General features: G+C 45.1%; 1 protein-coding gene across 6 annotated transcripts in view; it reads left to right on the top strand.

Annotated features, from left to right (window-relative positions):
* LOC131682343 (uncharacterized) overlaps window positions 1–23,531 on the top strand; it is a 364,899-nt gene that overhangs the window by 231,839 nt on the left and 109,529 nt on the right. For all 6 annotated transcript variants that reach the window (XM_058963738.1, XM_058963736.1, XM_058963733.1 and 3 more), the window contains exons 10-18: window positions 7–300; window positions 359–4,945; window positions 5,408–5,590; window positions 5,647–5,778; window positions 5,843–7,651; window positions 14,437–14,529; window positions 16,577–17,383; window positions 18,299–21,214; window positions 22,308–22,451. In XM_058963738.1, coding sequence (XP_058819721.1) covers window positions 7–300; window positions 359–4,945; window positions 5,408–5,590; window positions 5,647–5,778; window positions 5,843–7,651; window positions 14,437–14,529; window positions 16,577–17,383; window positions 18,299–21,214; window positions 22,308–22,451 — 10,965 coding nt within the window. The remainder of the gene's footprint in view (window positions 1–6; window positions 301–358; window positions 4,946–5,407; window positions 5,591–5,646; window positions 5,779–5,842; window positions 7,652–14,436; window positions 14,530–16,576; window positions 17,384–18,298; window positions 21,215–22,307; window positions 22,452–23,531) is intronic.

Raw genomic sequence — 23,531 nt, 5'->3', positions numbered from 1 at the left:
TTTCAGAATGCACCGGATATATGTGCGGCCAAGGCGCCATTTGTATTGTCACGAACAGTGGACCGACCTGTAAATGTCCACCAGGAGAATTGGGCAATCCATTCCCAGGTGGTTCATGTGTTACCGATCAATGCTCCGGGAATCGCCCCTGTACAGAGCCACAGGTTTGTATCAGCGGACGTTGTAAACACAAATGCGATGGCGTCGTTTGCGGCATTGGCGCTACCTGCGACAGTGCTACAGGAAAGTGTATATGCGAACCATTCTTTGTTGGTAATCCGGAAATGCTGTGTATGCCACGTAAGTATTTGAACCTTTTCTTGGAATTACCACTAAATAATCATGCCTTTGATTCTAGCTATCACCACACCAGAATGTGAACCAGACTGTGGACAGAATGCGCACTGCGAATACGGGGTAGTTCAAAATACTTGCCAATGCAATCCAGGAACTAGTGGTAATCCGTACGGAATTTGTGAAACTAAGCAGAAGAACAGTTGCAGTCGATCGACTTGTGGGAAAAATGCTGAGTGCCGCGAAACGCTGAGTTCTGTCGAGTGCATATGCCCGAATGGTTTCTTTGGCAATCCCTATGTGCAGTGTCAAGACATTGATGAGTGCTCAACGAGCAACGTGTGTGGTGAAGGTGCCGTATGTATCAACACAGCTGGAAGCTTCGATTGCCGCTGTAAGCCAGGTCACGCAGGAAATCCATTCACAATGTGCTCTCCTATCGAGAAAAGCATCTGCGATAATCCGAGACGCTGCCAGTGTGGGAAAAAAGTTCAGTGTCCTCCGGGATATACATGCGATCGAGGGCTTTGCAAAGACCTATGCGCAAATGTCAACTGCGGACCTAGAGCTGCCTGCGACTCGGGAAGGTGCGTTTGTCCACCTGGGTACAGCGGAAATCCCAAAGATCTTCGCAGTGGATGCGCTCAGGAAGGTCAATGTGATAATGACGCAAATTGTAAGGACAAGGAAATATGCTTTCAATTCGGAAAGGGAGTACGAAAATGCGTTGATGCTTGCAGCAAGCTACAGTGTGGACCAAATGCCCTGTGCGTATCCAATGATCACCGATCTACCTGTATTTGCGCCAATAGCTATAGCGGCAATCCTGGTGATCTGATGCTAGGGTGCCAAAAAGAAGCCAAGATTGTGGAGCAGTGCAAAGATGATACGGCATGCAGCGAAGGAAAAATATGTGCCCTTACAGAGACTGGATTACGATCGTGTGTCAGTCCGTGCAATGTTGTCGAGTGCGGTGTTAACGAGGTTTGCAAACCTGACAAGCATAACAATCCTATCTGCCATTGTCAGGATGGATTTCTGTGGAACCCAGCAATGTCTGTTTGCGAGAAACCATCGATTCCAGATTGTACCAACGATGAAGACTGTCACCAAGTAGCAGCCTGTCGACAGGATGTTTTGGGAATTCTTAAGTGCACACCGGTATGCGCAGAGTTTACATGCCCAGCGAATTCCGTTTGTGTTTCTTCGAATCACCGAGGAAGCTGTCAATGTCTACCTGGTTACACCGGCAATCCCAACGACAGAAATGGCTGTCGTCCAGAGTTACAGGATAAATGTCTTACGAGTGCAGAATGCTCCGAGTCTGATGCCTGCGTAACATATAAAGGAGCACTGGCATGCCGACCGGCTTGTGAAAATATACAGTGCGGTCCTCATGCCATCTGCATCAGTAATAACCATAACGCTCAATGCCAATGTCCACCCGGGTCTTACGCAGGTGATCCATATGATTTAACAAAAGGATGTCAATCCGTACCCTGCGTGTACAACAACGATTGTCCGCCAACGCAAATGTGCAACCGAATTACTCACACCTGCTATGATATCTGCCAAGAAGATACTTGTGGAACCAATTCAGTGTGCATAGCTGAGAATCATCGCTCTATCTGCCAATGTCCACCCGGTTACAAAGCGAATCCAATCGCCGAAGTGGAGTGTGCACCTTTGAGATCCTGTGAGCCAAATCCATGCCATCCATCAGCTATCTGTGAGGCAGGACCGGATGGTCATAGCTGCAAATGTCCTCTGGGTCAAGTAGGAGATCCTATGACCGGTTGTCGACCCGAAGGTGCCTGTCCAAATGGAGACCTACAGTGTCCTGAAAGCTCAGCCTGTGTCAATGGCAAGTGTGTCGATATTTGCGCGAATGCATGTGGCATCAATTCGAAGTGTACCGTAGTAAATAGAACACCAGTATGCGAATGTCGAGCGAAGTACGTCCCAGGGGTGACGGGAATAGCACGGGATGGATGTGTCCGACAGGTTAGCAAGTGCATCAATGATCTGGACTGCGGTGGAGATGTCTGTCAGAATGGCCAGTGCATGGTGGCATGCCGCAATTCGAAAGACTGCTCGGAAGGAGAACGTTGTGTAAACAGTGTGTGTACACAGCCTTGTTCTAGCCACAGCCAGTGTAGCGATGGACAGGCTTGCATCGGCGGAGGTTGCCTTATTGGCTGTAGAAGCAATAAAGATTGTAGTAGTTCTAAGGCATGTATCGGTAATAAATGTAGCGATCCCTGCGACTCTGAAGGAACTTGTGGACCAAACGCAATTTGTAATTGCGTTGATCATATACCGAGCTGCAAATGTCCTCCTGGATTCGAAGGAAACCCGATTCCGGAACAAGGATGTGTTCGGATGCCTTCTTCCTGTACCAACACAGCTGAATGTGCCCCCAGCCACATGTGCATAGCAAATCAGTGTAGTCTACCGTGCTCGGAAACAACGGCGTGTGCCGTTGGGGAAAGATGTCACAATAGTGTGTGTGTGAAGGTTTGCTACACTAACAACAATTGCCTTCCAGGAGAAGTGTGTAATGAGGCTGGAACCTGTCAACCAGGCTGCAGCACAGATGCCGACTGTCCGTCCCAAAAAGCGTGTTTGGCAAGCAAGTGTAAGTGTATGAAAGGTTTCATTGGCACTCCATTTGGCTGTTCCGATATCGATGAGTGTACGGATAATCCGTGTCATTCAACGGCTATCTGTGAGAACATTCCTGGATCTTATCGGTGTGCATGCCCTGCAGGAACAGTCGGAGACGCTTATTCTAATCCAGGCTGTCGACTACCGAATCAATGCTACAAAAACACTGACTGCGCAGAGAACTTGGCTTGCGATGAAGGAAAATGCAGAGATCCTTGTCAGTTGACAAAGTGTGGATTAAATGCTGAATGTCATACTCTCGATCATGTGGCGGAGTGTCAATGTCCGCCAGGACATCTGGGAGATGCTCGTGATACAACAGTTGGTTGTTTCCGAGTCGAATGTTTAACAAACGATGATTGCGGCCAGGATAGACACTGTTTGAAGGAAACCAATAAATGTGTCAACCCATGCGACCTTGTTGACTGTGGTAAGGGAGCCTGCCGTATTGAAAACCACGAGACCATATGTTCCTGCTTCCAAGGATACGATGTAGTTGGTGGACGTTGCGAAGATATAGACGAATGCAAAACCAACCCATGTCATGAGAGCGCTCGATGTCAGAATTCGCCGGGAACCTACACATGCTCGTGTCCGGATGGTTTAGTTGGCGATCCTATCAATACTGGATGCCGAAGTCCAGATGAATGTATCACAAACTCGGACTGCCCAACTTCCGCAGTGTGTGAAGAATCACGTTGCAAAAATCCCTGCACCATCAAAAACGCCTGCGGAGAAAATGCTATTTGTAGTGCTGTAGGACACGCAGCTGTTTGCGAGTGTGCATCAAATACTCGCGGTGATCCAAAAGTCAAGTGTCGTAAAATCGAATGTACGGAAAGCAACGACTGCTCTGCTAGTCAAACTTGTATCAACTACAAATGTGTCGATCCATGCTCGCTGAAAAATGCGTGCGGCCAAAGTGCAAACTGCGTATCGGAAAACCATCTAGCAGTCTGCTCGTGTCAACCAGGAACAACGGGAAATCCCCTACTTGGGTGTGTACCGCTGCAATACTGTAACAGCGATCAGCAATGTCCGGCAGGAACGAAATGTAACGCAGGTGTTTGTTGTGCTCTGTGTTCAAGTAATCGAGACTGTATTAGCGATCAACTGTGCATTCAAGGTGTCTGTCAGCCAACCTGTCAAACCAACTCCAGCTGCCCCGATTTTCAGTTTTGTCAGAACAATATTTGTACCCAGGAATTCAAGTGTCGTTCAGACGACGACTGTGACCCGGATGAAACATGTATCGTAGATTCAACAGGTCGCTCAGAATGTATTAACGCTTGCTCAGGACGAGTGCTGTGTGGAAGGAACGCCGAGTGCTCGGCCAGAGATCATTCAGCAGTATGCGGATGTAAAGCAGGGTTTTATCAGGATACCAGCGGGACTTGTCGGAAAATTGAATGCCAAACAGACGACGATTGTTCCGGTGATAAAACCTGTGAGAGTCACACGTGTAAGATTGCTTGCCTGATCGGTGAACCCTGTGGATCCAACGCTCTTTGTTCAGCAGAAAACCACAAACAGGTCTGCTACTGTCAGCCAGGATTTACCGGAGACCCAAAAGCGGGCTGCACTTTGGTTGATTTCTGCAAAGAGTCTCCTTGTGGACCCAACGCGAAATGTCGAAACAGTCGCGGATCTTATCGATGTGCTTGTCCTGCTGGCTTGATAGGTGATCCCTACAGTAGTGGGTGTAAGAAGGCGGCCGAATGTGAAACGAACTCCGACTGTCCAGATGTTGCGATTTGTGATAAGTCAAACGTTGAACCGAAATGTAGGGACGTGTGCGCGACTGTTAGTTGCGGTCCGAATGCAGAATGTCAATCGAGGAGTCACAATGCGGTCTGCCAGTGTCGTAGCGGATATGAAGGTGATCCTGACGATCTCCTCAACGGATGCAGACCATTAAGTCTACCTTGCAAGTTGAATAGCGATTGTCCAGAAAATTCGTACTGTTATGGACACATCTGCAAACGTAAGTTTCTTCGTGGTGTTTTGTTGCTTTTGTATCTACTTCTGATATTTTTCTATCAATTTGACCTCTTTGATTTTCTTGATAAAGCTAGGACAAAATGTTATCGTCGACTTCAAGTGAGTTCGTTACGCGTTCCGAGTGTAAGATTAAATGTTTTCACGATTGTATCAGGCACTTCATTCATGATTCGCTCACAACTCGAAGATCACTTCAAAATCAAAACTACACTTCTCAGAGAACACAATCTTTCACGACACCATTAAAACATGCACCACCATTGGTGTGAAGCCAGTCGCAATGATTCTAACATCTTCACATGAATCGAACTTACCCATGGGCCCAATGCCGTCCCAATCTAACTAGTATAACAATTATGTTCAACAAATGAAGCAATCTGCAGATTTTAAAAAGAATTTAGTTCCCGTGATACTAATGTAACCATTTATTTTTACAAAACTTTAGCGGCTTGCTCAGGCACCGAAGAGTGCAATCAGGATGAAGTCTGCTCCCGAGGCCAATGCATTAATCCCTGCCATGAACCGAACGCTTGCGGAATGAATGCACATTGTCTTATGGCAGGACATTATAAGCAATGCTCCTGTCCTCCCGGGTTTACTGGAGATTCTGCACTGGAGTGTGTGAGAAGTAAGTTCTTTTCCACTGATTGCAATTGAACACTCGATTAATATTCCTTTTCTTAGTTCCAACCCTATGCGCTTCTAGTGCTGATTGCGTTGAAGGTACAGCTTGTCATGAATCGATGTGTTTGCCACGATGCGGAACTGATCAGGAATGCGCTTTGAATGAGAAGTGTATTGGAAATAAGTGCATGCGTAAGTACTGCTTTATAGTTGATCGAGTCGATATTTTGTATATATCTGCAAACCTTTATTACAGTTACTTGCCGGCTAGATAACGACTGTTTCCTTGGACACATCTGTCTAAACGGTCGCTGCGTCTACGGGTGTCACTCGGATGATGATTGTAGTGCCAGTGAAACATGCCGAGAAAATCACTGCACTGATCCATGCCGCGATAACCCCTGTGGGCCTAATGCCGCTTGCACCGTTGTGAATCATCGTGCTAGCTGTTCTTGTATCAGCGGAATGGTTCCAAGTCCAACCGCAAAAATTGGATGTATCCGTGCGCCCGCGCTTCAGTGCACGGCAAACAGAGATTGTACCGATGGAACGCAATGTATCGAGAATCTTTGCCGACCGGTTTGTGCAAACGATCAAGGTTGCTTGAACAATGAACGATGCGATCGTGGAACTTGTAAACCGATTTGTAGACGAGATGACGACTGTCGATCGGGAGAGGTCTGTCAAGGACAAACTTGCATGGTCGGATGTCGATCTGATTCTGGTTGTCCTGCCCACCTAGCTTGCGTTAACCAACAATGCGTAAATCCTTGCCTCGAACCAACGGCTTGTGGAACAAATGCACAGTGCGCAGTAGTCAACCATAGAAAACAATGCTCTTGTCCTTCTCCGCTCACCGGAGATCCTCTGACTGGATGTCGTTCTGAACAACGATCTTGTCAAGCAAGAACAGACTGCCCAAAGGGATATGCTTGCTATGGAAACTCATGTATGTCAACCTGCCGCAATGATCAAAACTGCCTGACCGATGAGCGATGTATTCGTGGCACCTGTAGAACGGTGTGCAACAGCGATGCCTCTTGCTCAGATGGATTGATCTGTGAGAACAGAATCTGCCAAGCTGGATGCCGAACTGATAACAACTGCCCTAACAACCAAGCATGCGTCAACAAACAGTGCACAGATCCTTGTACGGTACTCGGTCAATGTGGTACCTGTTCGGAATGTACCGTAGTTAATCATGGAGTTCAGTGCAGTTGTCCCAATGGGTATCTCGGAAATCCACTAGTTTCTTGTGCGCCACCTCCTCAGAAATGTAATTCCTATTGCTACTGCGACGAAGAAGGTGTGTTCTGTGCTGACAAATGCCGACAAGCGAAGGACTGTTCGTGTGGACAAACCTGTTACCGAGGAAGGTGTCGCACCAAGTGTAATCCAGGAGCCTGTCCCGCAGGACAACTGTGTCAAAATGGAGCTTGTGTAGCAGGTTGCCGATCGAATGCAGATTGTGCAGCTGAGCGATCATGCGTGAATAAGAAATGCGTCGATCCGTGTGCTGGAGGTAAAGCCTGTGGTAAAAATGCAATGTGCCAGGCAGCTGATCATCAAGCCTTCTGCTTGTGCCCCGATGGATATCAAGGCGACCCGCGCGAAGAATGCGTACAATACGAATGCCAAACGAACGAAGACTGCGAACTGGATAAGAAGTGTGTTGTTGGAAAGTGTACCAATCCATGTCTGGAGCCCGACGCTTGCGGTTTGAACGCGCAATGCCGTGTCGTAAACCGCCAGGCGCAATGTTCATGTACTCCCGGATTTTTCGGAAACGCCCGACAAGAATGTCAACCACTGCAAAAAGATAGTTGCTCGCAGAACCCTTGCGGAGAGAACACAATTTGCCGAGAGGACGCCAACGGATACGAATGTTCCTGCCAACCGGACTGCATGGGAGACCCCCGACAGGGTTGCTTGTGTCAAGGCAAGCAAACAAACAAATGTCACAAATTTCCATGCGGTAAGAATGCGGTCTGCCGAGTTACAGCCCACGACCAGCCGGAGTGCTACTGCCCTCCGCTGTATTCGGGAGGCGACCCGTACACCGAATGTGAGTATTGTATATTATTTCACTTCAGGGGAGGATCGTTTAATGTAAGAGATAACACATGTGAATACTTTCATAGTGCAAACTAGATATTTCTTGTCATTCTGAAAACATTTTAACTTTGCAATATTTAAATGGAAAGTCGCCGTACTAATCTAGCAAATACTCCCAGAAGCTCCGCTCAAACTTGTGGAGCATTAATTTCAGCTTCTTGATTCAACCAAATAATCGAAAGAGAAAGTAAACAGGAAGAGGAAAACGTTATTAGTAATATCCCTTTGAAAATTTTCTCCAGAATTAATCTATGAAAAAAGAGAGACATTTAGGAGCACTAAGAAATATCCAGTTGCTTTAAATTATCCTTGGTTTAGCAATCAATTTACCAGAACAATGAAATAAACCATTTTCAAAAAATGATACGACCTAGGTAAGGTTCGTCCGGGAGTCCGTCCACTGCCAGAGACCATAGAAGGGATGACAGCACTCCATCTTGAGAACAGCCTCTAGCAGTTTTTATGATAAAGATCTCGTCTCCGAACGAGATTCATTCCTGCATTCAATATATCAGTAATCCATTCGATAGTCGACTGCGCTGTCTTCTTTGATTCAGTCGCATACCGAATCAATTCGAAGGTAGTATTACCGAAGGCTTCCTCAACATCGATGAAGAGCGATATTATGCATTCTTGGATTTGCATGGTATTTTCAACCTCTTTGACAAAATTATGCAATGCCGAAATCAGTGGGTCATAGGTTACTTGGATGGCTTGAACAAACGGGTGTCTTGACTCCTCTGTTCGAAATGCTGATAGCACTGAGAGTCTGTTAATATCACTGCCGGAAGATTCTTTTGCCTTTGTTTGTGCAACACTTGGAGCTGCGTCCGCCCCACTGATCTAGAGAGGCTGATGTCAAGGTTAGGGCCACGTGCACTTTATGGACGAAGCCATACTCTAACTAGACTCGCTAGTGGTGGAAGAATTGGTATATTACAAATTTGTTTGGCCTTTTCCGACTGTCACAGTCCCGTTTAAATTGCCAAAAGTGGGTAAGCAGTGTGAGCTTCCTGTCAACTGTTACACCAAGTATTTTCGGTTCCTTCTTAAAGGGTATTAGGAATCCGTTGAGTTTTATTGGTCTGCCAGTTGCCACGTGATTATATGGACAACAGTGAGTAGTAACACATTTGCTAGTGGAGATTCGGAATCCTACCGAAGATACCCATTTTCCGATTTACAGCCGCTTGCAACTTGATTTTGTTGAGACTCCTGGATTCTCCAACGACAACTAGTATGATGTCATCAGCTTTATGCTGAAAATGTAAAATTCCCTTCGGAAGATGGGCAAATACAGACTGTATGCTGACGAGAAATAACGTCACAGCCAGTACAGATCCCTGAGGGAGCCCGTTTTCTTCGCAAAAAACGTCGGATTGGCTACCACCAATGCCGACACGAAATTGTCGGTTGAGTAGATAGCGTTGAAGAAACTGCCCTAGATTGCCCCGGATTCCCCACTGTTGAAGTTGCCTGTGCCACACGGTAGGCCTTCTCAAAGTCGAGAACGTCAATGTACGTATGCATTCCATCAGCTATGGCCTGCCCGACTATTTCCCGGAAAGACCCAAGGTAAACACCGGTTCCAAGGCCTTTGCGGTAAGCGAATTGACGACGGTCTAGGCGATCTTCCGATTAAAGTAGGGAAACGAATCTTCTGTAAACCATTCATTCCATGACTTTTTCGGTATACGGCAACAGACTTATTGGTCGAAAGTCGTTCAGGGTCCTCCTTGATTCCTTTTGGGAAGTGGTATGATGAGGGCGGTACTCCAGGACTCTGGGGAGGACCCGCCTTCCCAGATCCTGTTGTAACTGGTCAACAGTGCCCTTTTACCCTATGGAGGCAGATGTTTCAAGAGAGGACATCCGATATTATCTATACCAGTGGCTTTTTCTTTTCCTTGGTTGAGTTCCGCTGTGAGTTCCGTTCCCGTGAACAACTGATTGTACTCGGGGCCGTTGTCAGGTGGAAAAACGATTGGAGGTAGTTCTGCTTGTTGTTTCCTCCTGAGGAAGGCTTGCGAAAAAGATGCATTGGCCGATAGAGAGGAGAAGCAGCGGCCTAATTCACTGGTAATATCGATTGGTTTGGTGGTTGTAATGCCATCGATTTCGAGCGATTATCAGAAATGCCTTCTTTTCCCGCTTAATGCGTTGAGTTTTCTCCACAATTCGTTGGTTGGTTAGTCAGTATGGATCCCGTTGAGAAATTCGTTCCAACTGGCTTCTTTGACATCTGTGATGGTTTTTCTAACATTGTTACGAAGTTGGCGGTAGTTGCTAGCTCGTGCTTCTTAGAGAGAGTGATTGATCGGTGTCCTTCGAGGGTTCGGAGTGCCTTCTTGCGTTCGCGAATTAGTTAGGCTACTTCTGGGTTCCACCAATGTACCGTCCTTTTGTCCGAGGAATGCACAGTTTTGCCGCTTCGATGATGAGGTTGCAGATTTCCTCTGATGAGTACATCCGATCCGGTTCGATTCGGTCGGCTAGGTTTGACTCGTACTCATTCCAGTCAGTGTTGTTATAAAGCCAGCGTTTACGTCTGGTTCTCGTCGGAGGTATTCGGTCGTAGGAAATGTGAATCGGGTAGTGGTCACTTCCTCTCTGGTAATAAAGTACGGTCCACAAAAGCTTCTTTGCGATGGTACGAAAGCAGGTGGTAAGGTTGAGTGAGGACATGGCTCGTCCCCGGAGGAAGGGGGTGGCCCCGTCATTAACCCTCCGGAAGTCGCGCAAATGGCTCACTGAACAAGCATCCGCTGGTGCGCTAAAACGATTTCGCTAGATTTTTAGAGCAACGTGCACTAGCGCGACTTCCGGAAGGTTAAGTATTATGAGGTCGTTTTTCTCTACTGTTTGAAGGATGTCGTTGCCGCGGCGGTTGCATCGAATAGAGCCCCAAGCGGTGTTATGGGCGTTCATGTCACCCATAACCAGGACTGGAGTTGGAAGTTGATCGATGAGTTGGTTCAAGTTTACTCCGACATGGTTAACCCCCTGTGGGAACGGGTAGTTGATCCTTCGGGAAACTGCTATCAGCTCCATCTTGATTGCTACCGGTACTACCGATGGTACGTTGCTTGCTGATCCAGGGAGTCGGATCAGTCTCTCTCCGGATGTGGGTTTCCTGCAAGACTAGGCAGATAGGCGATGGTCCTTTGCAGATCTCCGAGGTTATTTCTTCGACTGTTAATGTTTCACTGTATTGCTAGTGTGTATTGGTTCGTGTGGCAGCTGGGTTCCGGGGAATTGGGCGATGGTCCTCTGCAGATCTCCGAGGTTATTTCTTCGACTGTTAATGTTCCACTCTATTGCTAGTGTGTATTGGTTCGTGTGGCAGCTGGGTCCCGGGGAATCGACATTGAGGCGATTGCTACTGGCGGTTGGCCTTGCGTTGGAGGGCCAGCCGATACTAGCAGTAGATTTCTCTGCGGTGGGACTGATCGCCGGTGACATTTCTGCGATGGTCTTTCGTGCGTCCCTGCCCAAGGTCTGTCCAGGGGGAGGAGCGTTTTGCCTTATCGATGAATGATTGCTTTTTTCGGATTCGGTGTGAGATGTTAGTTTCTGCTTTGGGCGTTACCACCTTTTTCTGGAGAGGAGCCGGGCCCCCTGGAGCTCGTCAACATCAGTCGGGATATCCCAGGACAGGGTCAGTGCAGGGGAATAGGCATTTTCCCCAAAGGTTCTACTTCCAGGTTCTGAACTGCTGCCTGTGTGAGGTGTTGTAGACCTCTTCCGTTTTCTAGGTAGGTCGGAAAATCGTGCTTCCGGTGATGACAATTGCTATGGTGGGCGGCCCACTTTGCTGGTTTTTCCAGCTGGATGCCTGCCAGGAGGCTCCGTGTCACCAAGAGATGTGTTCGGAGTTTCGAAGGACTAACTTGGTGTTGAGGGAAATACAGTCAATGTCTTTGTTGCCGAGGAGTCCGGCGTTATTTGTTTTACCGGTACTTCCCTGGACGGGGTCGATGCGGGTGAGTTAGCTGAGGGTATGGTGCCCAATAGGTCTCTTGGTTTGTTTTGTGTTTTTTGTTGTACTCTGTTCACTGTTGATTCATCGTTAAGTTTTTCTGGTGCTATTGTTGTTTTTGTTGTGTAGTTGTTGCTTTTTGTTAAAATTGTTTCGGATGTCGTCTATTATGAGATGTCAATCGAGATGGCGCCGTCCTGGCTAGTTTTCCACTGGGAGAAGTGGTCGGTGGGGTTTAGTTTTAAGGTGGTTGCTTCATCCGGTGCGATGGGTTCTGGGTTCTAGTTCTGTTTTCCTTCGTTAGTGGACTTCGGAGTTTGTCCTGATTTTCTGTTTCGCTGTGTGCTTGTGGTGAATATCAGATTTCCTTCCAATAGTGAAGCAACTTGATTTTTGTTTAACTTCTTGACCGGGATCGTTGCGGCTGCCTTTGGTCAGGTAGAATCTGTAGGTGCCTGCGGTGCTATTTGACTTTGTAGATCCGAGAAAATGAGTCGCAGAGCAGCCATCTCTTTGCGAAGATGTTTGTTCAAAATTTTGGCGCCGAGCAGTTCCTCTTTTAACATCGCGATTTCGACATCCTTGCCGTCGCATGATGACTGATTGGCGGTTCGCTCCCTGAGCTGCGCTAGTCCCTCTCGAAGCAGGCGGATTGATCTATCCTTCGCATCAGATCCTGGCGTTAGTCTTCCTTTTAGGGTAGACGCGTATGATGTGTTTGATGTTATTTGCTTGACCAGTTCTCTGGCCTCAATGAATGTCAGATTATTGTCGGTTTTTAGTCTGATCACTTCGGTTTCCTTTGGGAAGGTTGAGCAGCTTCTATCACGGGAAGAGTGATTGCCGTTACAGGTAACGCATTCGTTCACCTCTTTGTTGTTTTAGAGGTCTTTCCCGCAGTTTATGCATACTTCCTTCTGTACGCAAGCTCTGCTTCCGTGTCCAAATTTACCACATCGGAAACATTGCATTGGAGAGGCATAATATTTCCGGACATAGACTCTTACTGGACCAAGGAAAATAAATTCCGGCAGGTGCAAACCGGCCGATACCAGTAACGGGGTGTTTGTTGACGTGCCGTTTACCAATTTGGTAATTCTCCTGACCTCGATGACGTTTTGTTCCTTCAATGCGTGTAAGATTTCTTCCGTAGGAAAGTTCTTAGTGTTCAGGCCGTGGATATCACTTTGATTGCACTTTGTTTAGGTGAGGATGGGGTAACTTCAACTTTTGTCCCGTTTGACAGTTGGTTTATTTTGAGCAATTTGTCGTACACTTTCTTCTACGACGTGCGCAGCACATACTTGGTACCTTTGGCCTCTTTCGACGCTTCTATGTATTTAGTTGGCTCCATCCCGATCGCTTCTTCAAGGGATAGGTGAAGCAAGAAAAGATTAGTGGGTGGGTAGACTTTCACTATTTCCTTCGCTATCCTTGGTCACACGCAGAAGTAGCGTTCGATGGTCTATCTGGTCTCCTGAGCTTGGAAATGGTGGTAGTGACTCAAAGGCAACATCTCACACTAGGGTCTAAAAGACTATACCGATGGTTGCTCTCCCGTATATGGTGGACGTGCTCTGTCTTATGTGCATCTATTAACTTGTATACAATCTTGCATAGCGATCTGCAAAGCAATATCTCTATCGGTCCTCTATTGGTGTGATTGTTATCAACGAACGGCTAGAACGACCACCATACAAGGTGGTCCGCACTCCGCACAGGGAGTCGACGGCCCGTTATGTGGTGACGTGCTCACTTTCCTACTGATCTATCTCTTAGACTGAATATACCTTACACTGGCGATAGAGAAAGCACAGCCGGGTCGCTGAAACCGAGCTGAGAAACGCTGACGATGCAACGATACAAGGAGCTTTGACCGATTCGTACTGTTCACAGCGAGTGTTCAGATCGAACTGGAGTTTTCTTTAATTTTTTTGGTACATGGCTTACAGTAGTGTGCCGTCTGGTTCCAGAACTGGCACGTGGGAGTATGCCCAGGATATGTGCATACAAGTGCCGATTGTGGCGAATTCTACTTCTCCATCTTCGATATGAATATTTTAATATCATCCGTTGTAGTGCGATATGCCAAATCGTGAAGACGAATTTCCGTCCGATCAAGCTCCATGTACACGGAGATCTTGGTGCTGACGTTTTTATAATCGACATCCTATTGAATGTTGTTCTTTGCTACGAAGCATTCTGCCTCAACTAAGAAGTTGAACGTTATTTATACTACCTGTCTCATGAGATGTAGTTGTATGTGTGACACTTCGATAAACACAACTGCCATTTTCACCATAAACAACTGTTTCACCTCGCGTCTGCGAAAAGTCAATCGCTATTGTGTTCTCCCGTAATAGTCGAAATTTATTCTGTGGTTCTGTCGTGCAGCCAACAATTGCGTAGATGGCGGTAACGAACTACTGATTTCCAATTTTAAATTTTACACGGTTTTTAAAAAAGTGTTATTTTATATTATCTGAGGCTCTACAAAGCACAACGGAATGAACATAGATGTCGAACAAAACTAAACCAAGAACGGTTTTTTTTCGAAACTGTCTGTGTTTATTTCATCTTATCGTATCCTACTCATGAACACTGTGGTGCTCGCTCATAATTTTGTCAATATCAACTTATTCTAAGTATTTATCAATCCTTGACTTCAGTTATGAAAAAAAAACACAACCCCGTTACTAAACCAATGCGTCACTGTTCGGCTGAACCGAATTAATTTCGATTTCTTTTCGCCCCAGGTACTAACGAACGAACTGTCACCGACTGTCGAACTACGGGATGCGCAGAAGGTGAATGTGTACGTGACGGCACGAAGTTCATCTGCCGTAATGGTAAGTGGCCCTTTCCAAGCCATAGCATCGAACCCGTATTTATCGTAATCGTACTTAGAGTTTGTTTTTTGATTAAAAAGAGTTAAGCGACTGATCGTCGGTAAAATATCTTGCCCTGTTAAAAAAAATCGAACCGATTAACGTAGCGAACCGCATTCCATGATAAACTGAAAACCCAAAAACATAACTGTTAAAACTGCCCATATCATGTTTTTGTTCTAACGAGTCGTTACAATATTTACTAGTCACATTTGCATTAAAAACCGGTATAATCTTCCAAAATAGTCACTAGTTCACAAATTTCATCTTGCAGTCAGATTTTTTTTTCATAACGAAGACTTTCTATCAATGGATTGCATTTCAACCTACCACGGGATTCACTTGAACATACTTAGCATGTCTATACACCTTTGCACTAGTTCCGACGAACCAACAGCGCAATCCATTGCTAAAAAGTCATAACTCCCCATTCTATCAATTGGCTCGAACTTGTTTAAATAATGTGACTTAAATGAAAAAGAATATTTACCGGAACACATACCGCACAAAAGAACCAACTATACATACAGAAGACACGGTTTTAAAATGTCGCCCCACCAAGTGTTCTAGCGATTTACAATGTACAAATACAGCACAAACTTTCCCCCCACTGTTCACTTAGTAAACTTTTCAAACCTAGAGATGTCGCTGTCGTAATCGCGGTTACCCAATCTGCGCCCTCTTTTTTCTCAATGTACAAAAACACTCCGTGACGTTTCGACCTTGCCTTGGACACCTTGGCCAGGGTTAGTGACAAATGAGCGTGCTATCGAAACTTAAACTCCCTGACGAAAAAAACAATATATATGCAAATGCTCCTCACAGCTAAAAAAAACTCCACACATACACATCGTTTATTAGTAACTAGTGGTTGTCAGAGCCGTTTTGAGTTTTATCTTAATTTATTTTTGTTTCTAGTATTAGTAATAATGACGCTAGTATGAAATTATTTCAAAAACCAAACGAAAAATGAAACCATTTATTTGGAAAAGAACAGGCAGATTGGGAACTGTGGACGGGACACTTCTCACATAGTTCATTGCTTGCACGTGTAAGGCTCGGGCTGTGTACACACCTACCAACTTGGCCACAAGCTGAGTTCAGTTGTTTTGATTGGGTTTTTCTTTGTATTGTTTTGATTTTCTGTTTTCTAACTCTTATTTGTCAATTTGAATGAAAATTGGTCATAAGAATAAGATTTTCATTTGTACATACAAATTTCTTTTCCTTCTTTTCTTTTCTATGCATTTCTCTTGCTCTATTTATTTCTTATGATATGAGTGTATTCAATATTTTCCTTTCCTACTAAAAGAAAACAACAGTCAACCATTGAAGACGTAGTCGATTTGAGCTACGTTTTTTTCTAAATTCCAGCAAACAATATTTCAAATTTTACCTCCTGTGTCTTTCCCGGGCAGAGCGCATGTGTTGGATGTTCTGTAAGTGTGAGAAACGTTTTGGCGAAGACAGTTTATTAACACCAGAAATCTCGCCTCCACAGTTCCTTTGTCGTTTTGTAATTAACTTTTAAAAGTGGAATACTGTTCACTTTTCCTTTGTTGTTTTGAAATAATTTCTTCCAACTGTTTCTTTGTTTGGATAGCAGTCAGTGAGTTGTTGGGGTAAATGGACCAATTCACGGTTTTTGTTTTGATAGAAATCTGCACCATTCTTTCGTATGTTTGTTAGCTATGTTTGCGATGCAAGTTATTCTAGAAAATACGCACCCAACCCAAATTGTCTTCTAAATTTCTTATGCGAAACAAATATCAACCATAGGACTTACAGAATATGTGAACTCGATGACAGCGGCGTACCTTTGTCACAAATTGGTACATTTGCCCCTTGGTAACTTGGCGTATCCAAAAGCAGGTTCAACGCAAAAACACACACACACTACTACTATTACTACTACTACTACAGTTACACATTCACACCTCACACACACACATATACAAAGTTACTGTTTTTACAATCCTGTTATTATCATCACACAAACCAAATCTAGACGAGTCCTGCGCAAACGATATGCAATGTCCCAATGAAAAGGCGTGCATTGGAGGGAAGTGTTCCGATCCTTGCTCACTACGGGGTGCCTGCGGGGATAACGCACTGTGCCAGACGATTTTCCATAGGCCCCAATGTTCATGTCCTAGCTGTTACGTGGGTAGACCTAATGCGGAGTGCAAGCCCGATCCAAAATGCCATGAAGTAAACACACAAAAACCAAGCGATCCCAAAATAGTATCGATAGCGTGCGAAAGGGACAACGACTGTGATGAGTCACTGCGATGTGACGCAAGTGGGCAGTGCAGTGATCCGTGCACTATTCCGACCGCATTCGTATGCGATCCGAATAAGAAATGCATCTCACGGAAGCATCGGCCCGTTTGCGTTTGTAAGCATGGCTTCATCGTTAATGACTATGGTGAGCTGATTTGTGCTCCGGAGAAACGCGAATGCCACGGCGATGATGGATGCGCCTCTAGTATGGCTTGTATTGATGGCAAGTGCGTCAACCCTTGTATGCCCAGCGCCAACCGAGGTCCAGCTTGCCCAGACGACAAAGCATGCCTTGTGATGGATCACAAACCCACCTGTATCTGTATGAAGGATTGCAGTCCTTCTCTCTCGATATGCCTGCGAGACAGCGGCTGTCCGCCAAACCTCGCCTGTCGTAACTATCAGTGTGTCAATCCTTGCGAGACCACTTCGTGTGCTGACGACACACCGTGCTTTGTCGAGAATCATAGACCGATTTGTAAATTCTGCCCACCCGGATTCGTGAAAGATGCCCATCAAGGATGTTTGAAAGGTAACATAAAAAACAGAGAACTTAGCGGCGATTAGCGCAAAGATAGAAGAACTCTTCCTCAAGTATATCTCTCAAATTAAATTAGGAAATGACTCCCAAAATTCCACTATTCCAAATCTTCTACCGTCTGATCTCTTCTTTCTACTTATGTATGTGCTACATATACTCTTCTTTTCCGTGCCAGCTGTCTATACATGTATGTAAGGACATTGTAATAGGTCTCATCTCTACAGCTGTTAGCCGACTCTATGTACATTTAGCCTTCACATTTCTACCCCGAGACGACTTCAACCATCTCGAGGTCTACTGTCCAACTACACTACCACGATTGGAAACAACGAAATTCAACTCTCTATGACCAGAAGCCACTGAAAATACGCCAATTGAATATTAAAAACAGCCCTAACGACGCCTCCACATTCACACATGCTCATGCTCAACAGAAAAAAAACAAAGCATAAAACAATGCGAAACACTCACCTTCTTGGCTCTTCTAAAACTGCTCTTAAACGCCCTGCTAGGAGTGTCTCGTTTACCTGAAGCCGACACTCATGGCTGTCAGGCTTCATGATACTCTCTGCCACTGTTCTTATACACTCTTACTCATCTACACTCACACCTACTTCACTACACTTTCAAATACTCAAACTATATACTGTCATCTTAAATACTACCGTAACTATACTTTCAAAACTGTCACTACCACTACTACCTACTACCTACTACTGTCTACTACTACCCACTACAAGACTTTAAGTGTAAATAATAGTACGTTCAGTAACTTGCATCAACGATGTATCCCTTTCCGAGCTACCTGTATGCTAGAGAGTGAATTAAAACCCCTTTCTTTCCTAATAATAATTGTGTTTGTTTACGTTTATAACTTATAACACCAATTACCGCTTACCTCCACAGCTACAAAAGTAAAAGATGATGAACAAGAAGTACATAGGGATCAGCAACACGAGACGGCGCCCGGCACCTGTTCGACACACTCCGACTGCGACGAACAGTTGCAGTGTTTAGCGGGCCGTTGTCTTGATCCGTGTAGGTCTGGTTGTGGTCAATCGGCATTATGCACTGTTAAGGCACACGTTCCAATCTGCACCTGTCCTCCCCAGCACTACGGTAATCCCAACCGAAAGTGCATTCCAACTGTTCCTACCACCACCGCTGACGACAAGGAGGGGCAAGTCGACACGGGTGCGACGACAACTCCGGAAATCGAAATATCGATAACCACCGATGAGCATGGATTCTACGATGGTGATAATATAGACCGATCGGATGTGTTCAGTACATTCGAGATAGAAATGGACACGGAAAGTACACGTGAATCTTTGTCAAGTAGCACAACAGCTACAATCGATGTGTCTACCAAGAGCCATCTTGATGTTACTGAAGCCGAATTGCAGCCTACGACTACGAAGACTTATATTAAAATACCCATAGATGATCACGAATTTATAACTGAAAAGCTACCAAAAGTATCAACAATACCCGATGACAATTTACTGCTCGTTACACAAGTAGAAACTACTACAGCAAGTTTTGCGAATACTACAGTGCTCAACTCTCAGACGACTGAAAACCTAACGCTAACTCAAACGACTACTGCTATCGCATCTACGGAAACTTATCCTACTACAACAGCAAGCACTAGCAGCAAACCTACGGATACTACTGGAGAACTTGAAGCAAACAGTACCCTTAAACCAACGTCGACTATTGGCACTACAGAAGAGATAACAACAATATTGTCTCGCGAGCAAGAGTACACAACCATTCGAGAGCAAATCACATCAGAGGAAATAGGAACACCTACTTCCCAAGAGAGTCACACTCTGCCAACAACTTCTCATCCTGATACGAGTTCGGCAGCATCTGTTTCTGTTACCGGAGCCACAGCATCTAGCAAACTGACAACGGGTGAGCAGACAACTTCAATCTTTGAGACAACTACAAATGTAGAATCTTTATCGCATTCCGACACGGAAAGACCAATGACAACCTCCATCCGCACAACCGGAAATACCTCACCAACTGTCATGATGGTTGAATCTATTTCAGAAGGCTCGACACAAGCTTCGATTGATCTGTTAACAACAACTGTAGTTTCTTATCCGTTGTTCAATCAAACAGAATCGTACATAATTGATAAGAACCAATCCGTCACCACGATTATATCAGAATTTCTTACAACAATTCCAACGAGCTCTGTCGTAACTTTTTCCGATAAGGAAACAACCTCGCTCCCATCGACAACGGCTTCAACCACAACTCGCAAAACCCCGGACATACTCGCAAAACAAGACCGTAAAACTACAGAACTGGAAACAGAAATACCCCCTATAATGTTAACTCGTCCGTCAACTCTCCCGGATGTGCTTATTAACCGCAGTACGACCGAGAGCTACAACGAGTTTATGTACGATCGCGAGGGAATGGTTAGACCTATCAAGAAACCCAACGATACGACCACCATCAAACCGAGCAAAGAGCATAAGGGAACCGAAACGGGAGTTTACTACATCGATGATACAACCACTATCTCATCCAGCACGGTTGATGAGCAAACCGAGCACGATAGAAGCATTCCTCTATCGACTAGCACGTATGAAAGTGACGATGACGAGGGTGATGATTACGAAGATGGTAGCGGGAGAGAAGATATCACCCAACAACCGAATGATACCACTCACAAAGCTACGGAAATGGTTATCAGCTCTACACTAGCAGGTATAGAAATTGAAACTACAGCTGATCGAAAAGATTCTATGGTAACTGTAGTTACCTCGACAGAAAGCTCTTCTACTGTAGAAGGCTCAACAATTAGCGATCGATCCATGGTCAGTTCTATACTATCGGATTCGGAAACTGAAACTATAGATAGGATATCTGAAAGCATTACAACAGAGAGGTCTACTCCTGTAGAAGGCTCAACAATTAACGATCGGTCCATTGTTAGTTCTACACTATCGGATTTGGAAACTGAGACCACAGATGATCGGAAAAATGCTAGGGTAACTAAAATTACTACAACAGAGAGTTCTTCTACCATTGAAGACTTCCCAATTAGCGATTCGCCTATCGTCAGCATTATACTACCGGACATGGAAAAGGAGACCACGGCTGATCGAAAAGATGCTAGAGTAACTGTAATTACTACAACGAAAAGCTCTTCTACTGTAGAAAGCTCAACACTATCAGATTCGGAAACAGAGACCACAGTTGATTCGAAAAATGTTAAGCTAACTGAAAGCACTACAATAGAGAGCACTTCTACTGTAGAAGCCTCAACAGTTGGCGATCAGTCTTTCGTTAGCTCTACACTACCAGGCACGGAACCCACAGTTGATCGAAAAAATCCTACAACAGAGAGCTACAGCTACGATATTACTACAACAGAGAGCTCCGTTGAAGGCTCAACAGCTGACGATCGGCCATCGTCCACGATTATTAATACTGATACTTCCCTAGTCGACAAGACTACATCAACAGGCACCGAAAGTACCATGAGAAGTCACCCCGAATCTACCCCTAGTAGCGATTTAACAACGCTTGACTACACAACGCTCGACGCTGACAAAGTCATCACCTATATCTTCGACACAGCGACGACTATGAAAACTCTCGGTTCAATTCAAAAATGCATATCAGACAACCAGTGTCAGTACAACGAAACCTGTGTCGACTACGCCTGTGCCGATCCTTGCCAGTTAAGCAATCTCTGTCCTGAAAACATTCCCTGCCTTACCGTGAACCACGAGCCCAAGTGCATTTGCAATAAAGCTGATCCGGTTGATTCAGCAAATTGTATTGAAGAATCAGGTAATATGTTCAAAGAATATCTCTTAGCTGACCACTCTCTGGGCCGACCAAAAACTCCGCCTCGAATTCGCTGCTCTGGGTGATCTACTACTATATCACTTCCGCGCCGATTTCCATTCATGCGGTGCTAAATCATACAGTACCTGAACACACCGCTTGAATGCGTTCATACACATCAACTGGAATGCATCATCCAAAACATTGATGGGTTCATCCTGCCAGTAAGCTATCTATCGTAGTGCGAATGATGCTAGTCTTTTTGCCTTTCTCATTTCTTCCTTTGATCCGTTTTCTACTTCCACTCTTCTACGACTTGCAGCAGCGCATTCCCAAGAAATCGGAAGCATTGGTCGGATTCCAGGAGAGTGAATCATAGAGAACATCCTGAATGGCACACCTGCAACTTTCTGTTAGTTCTGAATCATTCCTTTCGCGATGTGGCACCGCAAGTGCGCACGCGCACCGCAAAAGCGCCTCATTGTACTGCAGACCAAACGACTGCAGCTGCATGGAAATCAATCGAAAATTGACCGGTTTCATATTTATAGCGGATCTTTTACAACAATTCATTCTGTACTCTGCTGTAGCAGCATCCCACTCCATCCGGTGTACAGTTGGAATAGATTTGAATCTGTAGCAATCTCTATCTTCTTTTTTTTCCAGTAGTGTATATTTTTTTAACCCGTGATGGATTCGGGTACTTCCTCGATCGAGAGCAAATATGCCGTGCGAAACTCAAACACGAAAGCGATCTCTTGTTGTATTCTATCCTAGTAGCTGTAAATATTCTTTATGTACAACTCTTCTTGGTGTTTGGTAAATGGGAACAATGGACGCAATGTACACTAACATAGATACTTTGCTTGCTTTGTGTATGTAAATGTAGCGGAAGCTTGAACCGCTTTGCTTGCTCGAATGCTTGCGTAGAATTCGTAGCCATGGTCACGTGAACACTAGTAGCTAGTAATACCCATCGGTTTTTCTTCCAGTAGTTCCATCAATCTGAATCAAATGCCACATGGAAAAAACAACATAATCATACAAGGGGAACACCTGCATGAAATATACTGACATTGGTTTGCATATTTTCCAGAGATTGGATGTAGACACAACGACGAGTGCCCCGCAGAACGATCGTGCATCAACGGAGTCTGCATCAATCCATGCCACGACGGAAATCCATGCGAGTCTGGCCAGGAGTGTGAAGTGCAAAACCGTGAACCGGTGTGCATCAAACGTAAGTGTTGATTTTTCTCTTTATAGCTATAAATGTGAATGATCACGGGCGTCGTTTGTAAATAGCATCATCATTGGTAGAGTGTTCCAAGTTGTGGGCCAGGTTTGGTTTTCTGTCCACGGAATTCATTTCTATCATGTTGCTTTATTCTATATTCTCATCGATATCTCTCTCGTTAATCCTTGCAAGAACCGTAACCAGTAACTACGTTTCTTGGATTTCATTAAACTCTTCATTCGTGTTTCTAACGTCGCCTACTGTCGATAGCAATTACGATTGGCAGATGGTCGCTACCGTGGGGATCAGAGATTAGCTTCCGCATGCAAGCTAACCGCAGCGATGTTGAGCAGAGGAACAAGTCTAAGACACTCGAGCGCGGTGGGGGCGCTGGAATCCGTGTCTTTTTACCACTGTTCAAAATGGTCATATTAAAGTTGTAGTAAAGTTTTGGAGTGCAGTAGAACATCTATCTTCATGAAGGCAACCCCATGACGCACTATTGGAGTTGAAATCATCTAAAACTAGTCTCAGTATGATGAGGAGTTCCGCAATGTCGCAAAGCCGTCGGTGGCCCATTGAGGCTCTAGGGGGGATGTAGGTGGAAGCAATGGAAAGGTCTTTGCCTTTAATTCTGGTTTGGCAAGCGATAACTTCAATACCTGGTGTCGAGGGGAGGTCGATTCGATTGAAAGAATAGCACTTTTTGATCCCCAAAAGTACTCCTCCGTAAGATCCCTCTCGATCCAATCGAATAACATAAACATAGCGGAAGTGTAGGTCTATTTCTAAAGTACGCCATGTCTCGCATAGTGCAAATGCATTGCATTTCAAGTTTGTTAGTAAGATTTTAAAGGAATCGATTTTCGGGATAATGCTTCTGCAATTCCACTGCAGAACAGTGATTGAATCCGTGACCTCGTTCGATGAATTATCCATCTAAGGATACAATCGCTGAAAGGAGGGGCCCTTTCGCAGTGAACTGCAGCAAAAGTGTTTTTACTGCGAGGAGAAAGCTTATGCTTGTAAGAGGGTCAGAAATATGTAGTGCTGTAAAAATATGGTCCACACTGTCAGAGAAAT

This window comes from Topomyia yanbarensis, chromosome 2 (assembly GCF_030247195.1).
Source record: "Topomyia yanbarensis strain Yona2022 chromosome 2, ASM3024719v1, whole genome shotgun sequence".
In the NCBI taxonomy this organism is placed as follows: domain Eukaryota; kingdom Metazoa; phylum Arthropoda; class Insecta; order Diptera; family Culicidae; genus Topomyia; species Topomyia yanbarensis.
The sequence above is the reverse complement of the archived record's forward strand: the minus strand, read 5'-3'. Positions and strand labels throughout refer to the sequence as shown.